Consider the following 14,902-nt stretch of genomic DNA (forward strand, 5'->3'; position numbering starts at 1 on the left):
AGGAGTTTTTAAAATGTAGAAACATTTAGTTTCAGTATTTTTGAAGGCGTCTTTACTCTACAGCATTTCTTTTCTTTGCAGTACTGTGTGTCCAAACTGCTGATACTTTTCCTTGCTCTTGGTTTGGAGAAAGTCAGTAAATCTGTAGCGAAGAGGCGCACATGGGAGCGTTCTCGCCTCGGCACTGAGAGGTTGGAGTACTGTACAGATTTCACTCGTGAGTGCAGATGTATTGGTTTTAATATATTCAGAGGAGGACTGGTCATTAATAGTCGGGCTAGTTAGAGCCTCGGCAGTTCGGCCGTAGAGGAAAGCTCGGCTGATGAACGGTCCGAGTGTTGAAGGGAGCTGGAGAACCCCGCGTAGGTGCAGGACCCGTGTGATGAATGTAAAGAGTGTAAAGCGGAGTGAGAATCTGGAATACATCAGCGGTGATTAATATTCTTAATGTGCCTCAGAGGTAATGTGATATCATGTTTAACGTGACCTGAAATGGAGCAGACAGGAACGGTAAAAAGGATTAAAGGTGATGGGCAGATTCAGACCGCAGGTTAGTGGGCGTAATGGACCGAGCGGAGGACACGAGGTCCCGTGGTGTGGGCGGGGAAATGAGCGTGCTGGGTCGCTGTGAGTCAGTCTAACACACACAGGAACTCGTTAGAGAGATTCTCCTTCTCCACACTGCTATTATTTTGCATTTTGTTGACATGAAGGTCTAAAGTAGGGGTTCCAAAACTTTTTCTCAGCGTTATTTCCCATCAGCACAGGAGTAGCTAGATTTGAACTGCCCTAAAACTATCTTCTGTCCATTCCAAATGTTTAATTGTGGGTAACACGTCCAGCGCAGCTGATTATACGGCATGGTTTGCACAGTAATTGCACTATAATGATGTTCATAAAAGGTCTTTACAGTTCCATATTTAACCGCCTAAACACCAAACTCCTTTTATTTGTATAATTGCATTTCATTGGCTAGCAGCTGCTGCGGTAAGAAACCAATCAGGATCATGAATCTGTTCGAGTCTGAGCGCAGAGATGTGGAGGTTTCTGACGAGGAAGCACTGAGGCTTTATTGCAGGAGGAGAAAACGCTTTTATAAGTAGCATTATAACTAGCATTTTAATCATTTCCAGTGGTCAAGGTATTTAATGGCAATGTGATTAAAATGGAGATGGGTTGATGATGGATCGTGATGATGGACCTGTCCCACATCCACCCGTGATGCATGAGCACTTATCAGTGTAACAGTGCAGCTCACATGGGGATTTTATTAAGTACGTTTCCTCCTCCCACCCTGAAGTTCATTTCTAGCTACGCTTCTGACCGTCACGCTTCTAAATCCATATTCAATAAACATTGTTGTGTTTTTTCCTGTTTGTGTTCTCGAGTTCTGTTGTTCCACCGAGTCAGTCACGAGGAAAAAGTTTGATTTGATTCTAATTTGTCACCCTTTTTTTTTTTGTCTCACCCTCGTAGCAGAACACAAAATGTGTATTAATCGTTAGAGCGATGTTTGTAATATTAATTTGTAAAATAAATGAATAGCGGAGGAGGAGGATTGTGTGTTCCTCCCACAAGCCCATTTGTAAATCAAGCGATGAGGTCATGACCCCGAGTTTGGGAACGCCTGGTCTAAAATACTCACTGTGTGTGTGTGTGTGTGTGTGTGCGCGTGTTTGCGTGTGTGTGTGTGTGTTTTCTGATTTTCAGAACCGGTTCCACCTGCAGATGCTGACTCATGTCCCTGCATCTGGATTGGCTGAGCTGCTTCTGTCGGTTCTGGTGCGAGCGGGGTGGCGGGGCGGGGCGGCGGTGATGTGCCCCGGAGGGGGCGACGCCGGGGTGTTAGAACACCTCCACCAGCGGGGGCGGGCCGGGCTAAACGGCTCACACTGGCATCTGTGGGAAACCCTTGACCTTTCCAGTCACTGGGCATCTTCATCGAGTGAGGAGGAAGCTAATAACAACAACAACAACAAATTTATGTTACATAAAAAGCCCGAGGATGCGTCACAGGAAGTAGCTGATAAGGAACAGGAAGTGAGCGAGCTCCTCTCACAGCTCATGACCCGAACCCCATCCGCCGTGCATTCCAGCGCGGTCGTGTTCGGGTCGGACCCGGAGTGTGTGAGCTTGGTTTTGCGCGGAGCGACGCGACTCGGACACACGCTCTGGGTTCTAGGACTGCCCCTGAACCCGGACGCTTTAAGTGCTGTCGGGTCTCCGAAAGGCCTGCTAGCGTACGGACAGCCGGAGCGCAGACCGCTCAGCTCCTACATCGGCGACGCGCTGCAGCTGGTGGGCCGGGCCGTGTCCGACGCCAGCGTGGTGCGACCCGACCTGGCGCTCATCCAGAACATGGTCAACTGCTTCGACAAGCCCAATAAACACGAGGTGCTGTCATCCGGACACTACCTGTCCAGGTGAGCATGGGGAAGACACTTCACTGTGACTGACAGGTACAGTCTGTCTGTCTGTCTGTCTCTCAGTTCATCTGTCTGTCTGTCTCTCTGTCTGTCTGTCTGTCTGTCTGTCTGTCTCTCAGTTCATCTGTCTGTCTCTCTGTCTGTCTGTCTGTCTGTCTGTCTCTCAGTTCATCTGTCTGTCTCTCTGTCTGTCTGTCTGTCTGTCTGTCTGTCTCTCATTTCATCTGTCTGTCTCTCTGTCTGTCTGTCTCTCTGTCTGTCTGTCTGTCTGTCTCTCTGACTGTCTGTCTGTCTCTCAGTTCATCTGTCTGTCTCTCTGTCTCTCAGTTCATCTGTCTGTCTCTCAGATCGACTGTCTGTCTCTCTGACTGTCTGTCTGTCTCTCAGTTCATCTGTCTGTCTCTCTGTCTCTCAGTTCATCTGTCTGTCTGTCTCTCTGGTTGTCTATCTGTACATTTATTTTTCTGTCATTGACAAAAATCAAGTATCAACATGATGGATGAAATATATACACTTAAAGCCCACAGAGGCCACGCCCCCTTCACTGGGACTGACAGATACAGAGGCCACACCCCCTTCACTGTTACTGACAGGCACAGAGGCCACACCCCCTTCACTGTGACTGACAGGCACGGAGGCCACGCCTCCTTCACTGACACTGACAGGTACAGAGGCCACGCCTCCTTCACTGAGACTGACAGGTACAGAGGCCACGCCTCCTTCACTGGGACTGACACACAGAGGCCACGCCTCCTTCACTGAGACCGACACACAGAGGCCACGCCTCCTTCACTGAGACTGACAGGTACAGAGGCCACGCCTCCTTCACTGGGACTGACACACAGAGTCCACGCCTCCTTCACTGAGACCGACACACAGAGGCCACGCCTCCTTCACTGAGACCGACACACAGAGGCCACGCCGCCTTCACTGAGACTGACACACAGAGGCCACACCTCCTTCACGGGGACTGACACACAGAGGCCACGCCTCCTTCACTGAGACTGACACACAGAGGCCACGCCTCCTTCACTGAGACTGACACACAGAGGCCACGCCTCCTTCACTGAGACTGACACACAGAGGCCACGCCTCCTTCACTGAGACTGACACACAGAGGCCACACCTCCTTCATGGGGACTGACACACAGAGGCCACGCCTCCTTCACTGAGACTGACACACAGAGGCCACGCCTCCTTCACTGGGACTGACACACAGAGGTCAAGCCTCTTTCAATGAGACTGACAGGTACAGAGGCCACGCCTCTTTCAATGAGACTGACAGGTACAGAGGCCAAGCCTCTTTCAATGAGACTGACAGGTACAGAGGCCACGCCTCTTTCACTGAGACTGACAGGTACAGAGGCCAAGCCTCTTTCACTGAGACTGACAGGTACAGAGGCCACGCCTCTTTCACTGAGACTGACAGGTACAGAGGCCACGCCTCTTTCACTGAGACTGACAGGTACAGAGGCCAAGCCTCTTTCAATGAGACTGACAGGTACAGAGGCCACGCCTCTTTCACTGAGACTGACAGGTACAGAGGCCACGCCTCTTTCACTGAGACTGACAGGTACAGAGGCCACGCCTCCTTCTTCCTCTTTAACACCCCTCATCTTTTTTTTTTTTTAACCTTCCTTTCCCCTTTCCTTTAAAGTGAAGTCTTTCTCTCTCTCCCGAGTCTTTATGTCCTCGTTCTATCAGGTTAGCACACTAGCACATTAGCACATAGCGCACTTGTCTCTATTAGCAACACAAAAGGCGTGAGCTACGTCGGCATTTTCTTTGAGAAAGGCAATTAAAGCGGCGGTGCCTTGAGGACGGAACGATTTAGCGTTTAATATTCCCGGCCATCATTCCTCTGGGAGTTCCACACATTACATAACTACAATACTGATTTAATTTACTCTCTCTCTCTCTCTCTCTCGCTCTCTCTCTCTCGCTCTGCTGTCGTGGCTGAAAGTTAGCGATCAGCTTGCACCAGCAGATTAGATTAGTTAGAGATTAGCGTGTGAAGTGTGATTAGAGAGTGCAGTGGATATTTTATGCTGCATGTGTGGTGAAGTTACACTGGATAAAGAGGTTTATCGCGACTCCCGGGCGCGCTAACTTTCTCACACTCAAGGTCACTTTATAAATAAACCATTTCATGCATAAATCCCTTTAAAACGTGTCCAGATTCTTTAGATTTTTTTAATGTATTAAATATATTACTTTTTTTAAATATCAGTGTTAGATTTACACTGTGATGTAGCTGTAGATGTAGCTGTAGCTGTAGCTGTAGATGTAGCTGTAGCTGTAGATGTAGCTGTAGATGTAGATGTAGCTGTAGCTGTAGATGTAGCTGTAGATGTAGCTGTAGCTGTAGATGTAGCTGTAGATGTAGATGTAGCTGTAGATGTAGATGTAGATGTAGCTGTAGATGTAGATGTAGCTGTAGCTGTAGCTGTAGATGTAGCTGTAGATGTAGCTGTAGATGTAGATGTAGCTGTAGATGTAGCTGTAGCTGTAGCTGTAGATGTAGCTGTAGATGTAGCTGTAGCTGTAGATGTAGCTGTAGATGTAGATGTAGCTGTAGATGTAGATGTACAGTGTGCAGTTCAGGACTCGCACGATGCAGCAGATTGCACTGGTGTTGATTCTGCCACTAAATGATCTATAAAGATATAAATGTTTATAAACTGAATTTATGATTTTTGTGTAGAACGTTTGCAGAGATGCATCAGAGACGTGCTGCTGTGAGAATAATGATGTGTGTTACATTACAGTAACTCTAAAGTGATCTGGAGCTGATTTATATTTTCTATTATTTCTGTGTATGAAAGGGTTAATAGAAAGAAACATAAAAACAGGAGGATAATTAGTGAGAACAGAAGACGCACAAGTGTGAATCGACTTCTCAAAGAGCTTCAGGCTTCGTGGTGTTCAGTGCCGGAGCTCCCTCTCCCTCTCCCTCTCTCCCTCTCTCTCTCTCTGTCTTTCTGTCCCCCTCTCTCTCTCTCTCTCTCTCTCTCCCTCTCCCTCTCCCTCTCTCTCTCTCTCTCTCTCTCTCTCCCTCTCTCTCCCTCTCTCTCTCTCTCTCTCTCTCTCTCTCACTCTCTCCCTCTGTCTGTCTCTCTCTCTCCCTGTCTGTCTCTCCCTTTCTCTTTCTCTCTCTCTCTCTCTCTCTCTCTCTCTCTGTCTCCCTCTCTCCCTCTCTCTCTCTCTCTCTGTCTCCCACTCTCTCTCTCTCTGTCTCTCTCTCCCTGTCTCTCTCTCTCTCTCTCTCCCTCTCTCTCTCTCTCTCTCTATCTCTCTGTCTCCCTCTCTCCCTCTCTCTCTCTCTCTCTCTCTCTCTCTCTCTCTGTCTCACCCTCTGTCTGTCTCTCCCTTTCTCTCTCTCTCCCTCTCTCTCTCCCTCCCTCCCTCTCTCTCTGTCTCTCCCTTTCTCTGTCTCTCTCTCTCTCTCTCTCTCCCTCTCCCTCTGTCTCCCACTCTCTCTCTCTCTCTCTCTCTCTCTCTCTCAGTGAGAGTGAGAGGACGCAGTGATCGACTGATGAAATCCAGAACAGGACAGAAAAATCCATCTCAGGAGCTCAGTCATTTCCCAGCTGAGGCGCTGTGTACGCTGCCTGTCCATTACGCTTCACCTGATTGATTTTTTTAGTGTTTTATTAAGAATAAATCTACACTGCAATCAGTCTGAAAAGGAAAAAAGGCAGAAGATCTGAATTTTAAAATTCTGTTTATGGTGCTGTAAATAAAGCAGCTTGTTTAGGATTCAGTAATGTTCTTCATCTGCGTGATGCTTACGGTGTGTGTGTGTGTGTGTGTGTGTGTGTGGGTTTTGCCTTTTTTAGCCTGAGTCAGGCTTCATTCTCCAGAAAACTCCTGAGTGATGGAAGTTTTATTGCCTTTCATCGTCCACAGCATCTTCCTTATTTGACACGAGGTCAACATTTATCACTGTCTTCTTTCCCGTTTCAGTTTATACTCAGTGTGCTGATCGGAGGCTCGGGCTGAGCGATGTGACGGAAATATCGTATCACGATTCTCAAAGCCATTTCTGCCACACACAATATACTTACAATACAATGATACTTTATTTATTGTCTACAAAAATGTCACATCAGTTGCTTCCAGTTCTTTAAAAACACACATTAAAAGTGTAATAAACAGATCATCATCATCGTGGCGTCTCAGGAAAGTGTACTGTGACATGCTGTATCATGATATCAATATTACATCATCATATCATCCAGCTCTACCTGAGGCCTCTCACCTGTTAGACCACCTGCCAGAAACACTGAAGAAAAATCTTTTCTTTTTTTTTTTTTTTTTATTTGGTGTGCTAATCCTAATTTCGACATTTCTAAACTAAAAGAAAACAACTCCAAAAAGATGTTTTTAGCCTAAAAGAATTTCAGCAAAATATTTTTAACGCTATTTATTATTATTTTAGTTTGTCAGTTCCATTTCTGAAACAGCTGTAAAAGTTAAAAATGAGTGTAATTTGAAATTTAGCTAGTTTTAGGTGACACAGTTAGCGAGACGCTGTTAGCTGAATGCTGAGAAATTAGCGATGACGCTGTTTTACAGTGTGTTAGAAGCTGTAGATCAGCATCGCGTCTTCAGTGCAGTGATTGAAACTTTATGATCATTTTTCTGCACTTAAACTGATTCTTTACACTTTTTTATAGATTTAAAAATCCTGTCAGGTTAGCTTGTGTAAGCTAGCTGTAATGTTAGCTTCAGGAATAACAGTCATACTACGTTACGGTTTCACAAAAGAAGATGGTGGAGTAGAATTTTTTATTTTTTTACGAAAAAAAAATTGATGAAATATAAAACATGTAAAACAACATGGAAAAATTCTACTGTTTTTTTTATAAGCATATAATTGACATACTTGAGTACAGTAACTTATATTAGTAACTTTGAATCTGTCTTTAATAAATAAATCTTCGGTTTATTAAAATTTTTAGTCCTTAAAGTGTAAAACAAATTATTTTACAAACAAACGTTTGTGTAATAATTTTTTTTTATTATTTCTGCATTTTCCACTTGTAGAATAAATGTTATGAAAATGATCATTAGGTTTCAGTTATAAATTATTTCTAGGTGTAATAACATCAATAATGACGGATTATAACATGTAATAAATTTAGAAAATTATGGACCGGTCTGTGCCTCGCGCTTTGAGATCCGCTGTTCTGCTCGAATATTTGTCACGTCTGTAACTTAAACAGGATTTATTTCTCAGTAAGGTATCTTTACTTTTCCTGAAATATTAAATATAGGTTTCTTCTTAGTTGAACTTGACAGCAATGAGCTCATTTTTTGTGAAAAACAACGCAGACGGTGGTGATGGATGGAAATGTGGAATTCTTCGTGACTTTGTGAGATGGTTTTTGTCCTCGTCTGCCGTAGAGGCGTTTCTCCCGGCGCTCGTCACGGCTAAATCTCCGGCTGAGGAGAGGAGCTCCGGATAGTCAGGTGTCCTCATTCATTTGCCAAACTCATTTCATTTTCAGTGGTAGATTACAGAGGTGTGTGTGTGTGTGACCTCCTTTAGACCTGTGTATTCGGTTTTTCCATCCATAAATTTCCCATCAGCCCCTGCATCCTCCACTCTCCTCTAGTGCACACGGAACCCGGCGCTCATTACAGATAAATACGGGTCATGAGGTGAAATTAAAGCAGCAGTTCAAACACATTTGCCTCAAAAGATGTTGTTAGTGTTCACAGTTAATGAAGCTTGCAGATTAATCACCTACACGTCTGTGCTGGCGTCCACATTACCACATGATAACTACATTACCACATGATAACCACATGACTACATGATAACTACATTACCACATGATAACCACATGACTACATGATAACTACATTACCACATGATAACTACATTACCACATGATAACTACATTACCACATAATAACCACATTACCACATGATAACCACATGACCACATGATAACCACATGACCACATGATAACTACATTACCACATGATAACTACATTACCACATAATAACCACATGACTACATGATAACCACATAATAACCACATGACTACAAGATAACCACATTACCACATATTAACCACGTGACAACATGATAACTACATTACCACATAATTACCACATGACTACATGATAATCACTTTACCACATAGTAACCACATGACTACATGATAACCACATTACCACATAATAACCACATGACTACATGATAACTACATAACCACATGATAACCACATTACCACATGATAACTACATTACCACATAGTAACCACGTGACTACATGATAACCACATGATTACCACATAACCACATGATAACCACATGATAACCACATGATAACCACGTGACTACATAATAGCCACATGATAACCACATAGTAACCAGGTGACTACGTGATAGCCACATGATGACCACATTACTACATGATAACCACATAGTAACCACATGACGACATGATAACCACATTACTACATGATAACCACGTAGTAACCACAAGATAAATGCATTATCATTTACCATATTACTACATGATTACTATATTATGACCACATTACCACATGATAACCACGTGACTACATAACTACATTACAACATGATAACCACATAGTAACCACGTAACTACATGATAGCCCCATGCTAACCACATTACCACACTATGACCACATTACCACATGATATATGCATTATCATTTATCATATTACTACATGATAACTACATGATAACCACATTATGACCACATAACCACATGATAACCACATGATAACTACGTGATAACTACATGGTAAATCATTTTCAGCTTTAGCTTTGAGCATTACAGGTTTAAAGGAACAGCTCATGTTGCTTGCTTCCGGTTCACGCTGTGGTGATGTTTTTCGTAAACACAGCAATAAATATCCGAATTCCTGTTGCTCGATGCTAGCCTGTGTTTGCAGTAGTAAGTGACAAGTCTCTCATATAACATGTGGGTGAGGAGCGAGTTCTGCTATTACTATCCAAAATGTAAATCTTACAGCTCATCATGTGATGTATTTAAGTTTGAATTACGTTATGTGCTCGGCTTCGTACTAGCTTTGTTCTGAGATTAGATTAGCAAAGCGAGCTAACTGTACTAGCCACGTACACTCACCAGAGGCACTGACAATCATTGCTACTTCCTTCTAAGCTTTATTTTGCTTCCTAAAGCCTCTGTACACACTTAATGAGAGCTTGTATATGACAGGAGGAGATGAAACCACGCTTACAAGTTTTTCTTCTTTCACGTTTACACGAACTAATTGCAGGTAGGAACTAAAGTTGTGAGCAGTGAACTGAAGAAACGTTGGACCGATCGTTTGGATTGGTCGCTTCTTTACGGTGTCATAACAAATTTGCATCGAGTTGAGAAAATCGATTCAAACAGCGATGTTCCTCTGCAGATTACGCTCTGAGACGATTCATCCGTATACACGACACTCCGAAGCCCAGCCAGTGATTGGTTCTCATCCATAAATCAGCCGAGGATGCTGGGTAATCTCAGGGCTGATGGGTGATTTCTGCTGAAGAGGACCACATTCCTTTCTCCTCCTCTGCTCCTGAGGTGACATTAATGCTCCGAGATTTTCCGAGATTCATTTTCTCGTCTTATTTCCTTTTTAATGGAGGATTCTGGAAGCGTCTTGGTGTAGTATATGTGTTCATCAGCTGTAAGATTATCCGGAATCCTCCACTGATTTGTATAAGTGAGAGCCAATCACCAGCTATAACGAGCAGCCAGAGGGTGTGTGAGTGTGTGTGTGTGTGTGTGTGTGTGAATGCAGTGGTAGTGGATAATGCAGTGAGAATGACAGACATGCCTGTTAAGAGTTATATAAGATTTAAGATCTTAATACAAGATCTGATCTGTAATTTTTTTCAGTAAAAAAAGAATAGAAATGATTAGTTTCCTGTTCCAGTGTGAAAACAGTGAAAGTGTCTGTTCATTGTTGACCTTAAACGATTGTGTGCATAACTCTGTGCCACGAGTTCAACCACATTTCAATTGACTCAATTTTCTCAATTCTATGCATTAGTTATGATGCTGTAAAGAAGCGACAAATCCAAACGATCGTCTCGAATGATTACTCGAACAGGTCCTGTGGCACATGCGGTCTGACATTTCTTCAGTGCCCCACTCACGACTTTAATTCCTACCTGCAATTAGTAACATAGAAAACTTAAATGCAGTTTAAATGAAAGTGGTGTATGTATAAGGTGTATAGTATAATTGACTGCTTTTTATTTTGGCTATAACTGACTCTCATCAGAACTTAAAAAAAAACAACAACAACACTGGACTGGCCACGCCCACAAGAGACAAACTACAACCAACACCCAATTTCCAAAGCAATTTCCAAGTAGGAAAATTTGGTATTTCCCAGATTCCAGCAGCACATGGATTACCGTACAGTACAGGTTGTCAATTTTTTTTACATCAAAAGAAACAGATAAAAATGCATATACACTTTTCTTTAAATGGTTTCTATCTAATAGTTGTGAGTAAGACATTTTATTTTTGTTTTGGAATTTATTCATAACCTTTTATTTGAGGGCCTTACATCTTTGTTTTGTTTTTTTTAATGTTCTTTGTAAAGATATGTAAGCCGCTTTGACTTAAAAAACAAAAGTAATGAAATGAAAACAAAAAGTATAACTATAGAGTTACTGTAGATTTACTGTAGAGCAGGAGCATATAGAGTTACTGTAGAGTTACTATAGAGCAGGAGAGTGTAGCGTTACTGTAGAGTTACTGTAGAGCAGGAGAGTGTAGAGTTACTGTAGAGTTACTATAGAGCAGGAGAGTGTAGAGTTACTGTAGAGCAGGAGAGTGTAGAGTTACTGTAGAGTTACTATAGAGCAGGAGAGTGTAGAGTTACTGTAGAGCAGGAGAGTGTAGCGTTACTGTAGAGTTACTGTAGAGCAGGAGAGTATAGAGTTACTGTAGAGTTACTGTAGAGTTACTGTAGAGCAGGAGAGTATAGAGTTACTGTAGAGCAGGAGACTGTAGAGTTACTGTAGAGTTACTGTAGAGCAGGAGCATATAGAGTTACTGTAGAGTTACTATAGAGCAGGAGAGTGTAGCATTACTGTAGAGTTACTATAGAGCAGGAGAGTGTAGAGTTACTGTAGAGTTACTATAGAGCAGGAGAGTGTAGAGTTACTGTAGAGTTACTGTAGAGCAGGAGAGTGTAGAGTTACTGTAGAGTTACTATAGAGCAGGAGAGTGTAGAGTTACTGTAGAGCAGGAGAGTGTAGAGTTACTGTAGAGTTACTATAGAGCAGGAGAGTGTAGAGTTACTATAGAGCAGGAGAGTGTAGAGTTACTGTAGAGTTACTGTAGAGCAGGAGAGTGTAGAGTTACTGTAGAGTTACTATAGAGCAGGAGAGTGTAGAGTTACTGTAGAGCAGGAGAGTGTAGAGTTACTGTAGAGTTACTGTAGAGCAGGAGCATATAGAGTTACTGTAGAGTTACTATAGAGCAGGAGAGTGTAGAGTTACTGTAGAGCAGGAGAGTGTAGAGTTACTGTAGAGTTACTGTAGAGTTACTGTAGAGCAGGAGAGTATAGAGTTACTGTAGAGCAGGAGAGTGTAGAGTTACTGTAGAGTTACTGTAGAGCAGGAGCATATAGAGTTACTGTAGAGTTACTATAGAGCAGGAGAGTGTAGAGTTACTGTAGAGCTACTGTAGAGCAGGAGAGTGTAGAGTTACTGTAGAGCAGGAGAGCATAGAGTTACTGTAGAGCAGGAGCATATAGAGTTACTGTAGAGCAGGAGCATATAGAGTTACTGTAGAGTTACTGTAGAGTTACTGTAGAGCAGTAGAGTGTAGAGTTACTGTAGAGTTACTGTAGAGCAGGAGAGTGTAGAGTTACTGTAGAGTTACTGTAGAGCAGTAGAGTGTAGAGTTACTGTAGAGTTACTGTAGAGTTACTGTAGATTTACTGTAGAGCAGGAGAGTATAGAGTTACTGTAGAGTTACTGTAGAGCAGGAGCATATAGAGTTACTGTAGAGTTACTGTAGAGCAGTAGAGTATAGAGTTACTGTAGAGTTACTGTAGAGCAGGAGAGTGTAGAGTTACTGTAGAGTTACTGTAGAGCAGTAGAGTGTAGAGTTACTGTAGAGTTACTGTGGAGTTACTGTAGAGTTACTGTAGAGCTGTAGAGTTACTGTAGAGTTACTGTAGAGTTACTGTAGAGCAGGGGAGTGTAGAGTTACCGTAGAGTTACTGTAGAGCAGGAGAGTGTAGAGTTACTGTAGAGTTACTGTAGAGCAGGAGAGTGTAGAGTTACTGTAGAGTTACTGTAGAGCAGGAGCATATAGAGTTACTGTAGAGTTACTATAGAGCAGTAGAGTGTAGAGTTACTGTAGAGTTACTGTAGAGTTACTGTAGAGCAGGAGAGTGTAGAGTTACTGTAGAGTTACTGTAGAGCAGGAGAGTGTAGAGTTACTGTAGAGTTACTGTAGAGCAGTAGAGTGTAGAGTTAGCGAGCCTTTAGTGGTCTCTGTGTCTTCAGCTCTGTAACATGCAGCACGTGTCTGAGGTTCTTCTTAAACGCATCCAGGAACGTAGCGCTCTTTCCTGTGTGTTTATTCACAGCAGGAATTGGATTGCTCTGTCGTTCCTGTTCTGAGCTATTGTCCTCCTCATCTCTCTGCTGCTCAGGGTTCTTTCCAGCGTGTCACTGGAGGATCTGATGAGGATCTATCACTCGCTCTCTAGAGTTTATCTCCTCACGGCTCGTCGCTGTCTCCTACCTGACTCCATTTTTCTCTTTCTTTTTTGTGTTTGCCAGATTCTTCTCCAACACGTCCTTCGAGGGTCTGACGGGTCGTGTCAGCGTGCATCCCTCCATCTCTAGAGTTTCCACCACACATGGGTTCCACATTTGGAGCCTTCAGAGGGACGCTCTAGGTCAGCCGAGCTGGGCCACGGTGGCTGAGTGGCAGTCTGGACACTTGGAGATGGATAAGAAGAGCATTTGGCCGGAATTAATGAAAGATGAGATGGATCAGGATGTGACCATCCAGCCGGGAGGACGTTGGCAACCCGGACTTCCTGTTTCTGGGCACAGACTCCGCGTTGTGACTTTGGTGGAGCATCCGTTTGTTTTTACCCGCAATGCTGATGAAGATGGCCGATGCCCGGCTGGACAGCTTTGTCTGGACCCTCGAACCAACAGCTCAGACATTCTGAACCATCTTTTCAGAGATCTGGAGCAGAGAAACAGCAGCTCGTTACCGTCTGAGATGATCAAATGCTGCTATGGATACTGCATCGACCTGCTGGAGAAGCTCGCCGAGGATATGCGGTTTGATTTCGAGCTCTACATCGTAGGGGATGGAAAGTACGGAGCGTGGAAGAATGGGCAGTGGACCGGACTGGTGGGAGACTTGCTGAGCGGCGCGGCCGACGTGGCCATCACCAGCTTCAGCATCAATTCAGCGCGGAGTAAAGTGATGGACTTCACCAGCCCGTTCTTCTCCACCAGCTTGGCCATCCTGGTGCGCAGTAAGGACACGGCCGCGCCCATCGGAGCCTTCATGTGGCCGTTACACTGGTCCATGTGGGTGGCGATCTTCATCACGCTCCACATCACCGCACTTTTCCTCACACTCTACGAGTGGAAGAGTCCGTTCGGAATGACGCCGCACGGACGAAACCGGGTCCGAGTCTTTTCCTATTCTTCTGCACTCAACCTCTGCTACGCCGTGCTGTTCGGAAGAACCGTCGCAAGCAAGACGCCAAAATGCTGGACTGGACGATTCCTCATGAACCTCTGGGCCATCTTCTGCCTGCTGGTGCTCTCCAGCTACACGGCTAACTTAGCGGCCGTAATGGTGGGCGAGAAAATATTCGAGGAGGTTTCGGGAATTCACGATGCCAAGGTGAGACACTAAACTCGCTAATCTATCCGACTTCTCGTTCTTTTAGACAGAAGAAGCTATAAAATATTAGCAGAACGCTGCAGAACGCTGTGATGTAATAACTTCCTGTACAAACATCAGTGTGTTTATAATGTCTTTATATGTGCATATGAATAATTAATACATAAATCAATTAATGAATGAAAAGTGTAACAGAAAAAGTATGAAAGAAATAAACAAGGGAAAGAAAATGGAAAAGGAAGGATAAAAGAACAAAGGAAGCAAATTGAAAGATAGGAAAGAAGAAAAAGTAGGAATAGGAAATAAAGAAAGGACAATAAAGAAAGAAATAAAGATTGGATGAATAAAATAAATGATGGTGGAATAAAATAAGGAAAGAAATGAATAAAGATGCAAAGACAAAAAAAGAAAAAAGGGAAAAACGAGAAGAAATTAAAAAACCCAAAGCAAAGAAAGAAAGAATGTGATTTTAAAAAGGAGGAAAGAAATTTAAAAAAAGAACAAAGCAAGCAAAATGAAAAATTGCATTGCTCTACGTGTTATTTATATTTTAAAGAAAGAAAG

At 43.4% G+C, this 14,902-nt stretch overlaps 1 protein-coding gene across 1 annotated transcript in view; it reads left to right on the forward strand.

Annotated features, from left to right (window-relative positions):
• The first annotated feature begins 563 nt into the window (after nucleotides 1-563).
• The window catches only part of grin3ba (glutamate receptor, ionotropic, N-methyl-D-aspartate 3Ba), a 43,637-nt gene continuing 29,298 nt past the window's right edge, over nucleotides 564-14,902 (forward strand). Inside the window, exons 1-3 of the mRNA XM_053239577.1 lie at nucleotides 564-635; nucleotides 1,711-2,423; nucleotides 13,246-14,338. Coding sequence (XP_053095552.1) covers nucleotides 564-635; nucleotides 1,711-2,423; nucleotides 13,246-14,338 — 1,878 coding nt within the window. The remainder of the gene's footprint in view (nucleotides 636-1,710; nucleotides 2,424-13,245; nucleotides 14,339-14,902) is intronic.

This window comes from Pangasianodon hypophthalmus, chromosome 14 (assembly GCF_027358585.1).
Source record: "Pangasianodon hypophthalmus isolate fPanHyp1 chromosome 14, fPanHyp1.pri, whole genome shotgun sequence".
NCBI classification, from domain to species: Eukaryota; Metazoa; Chordata; class Actinopteri; order Siluriformes; family Pangasiidae; genus Pangasianodon; species Pangasianodon hypophthalmus.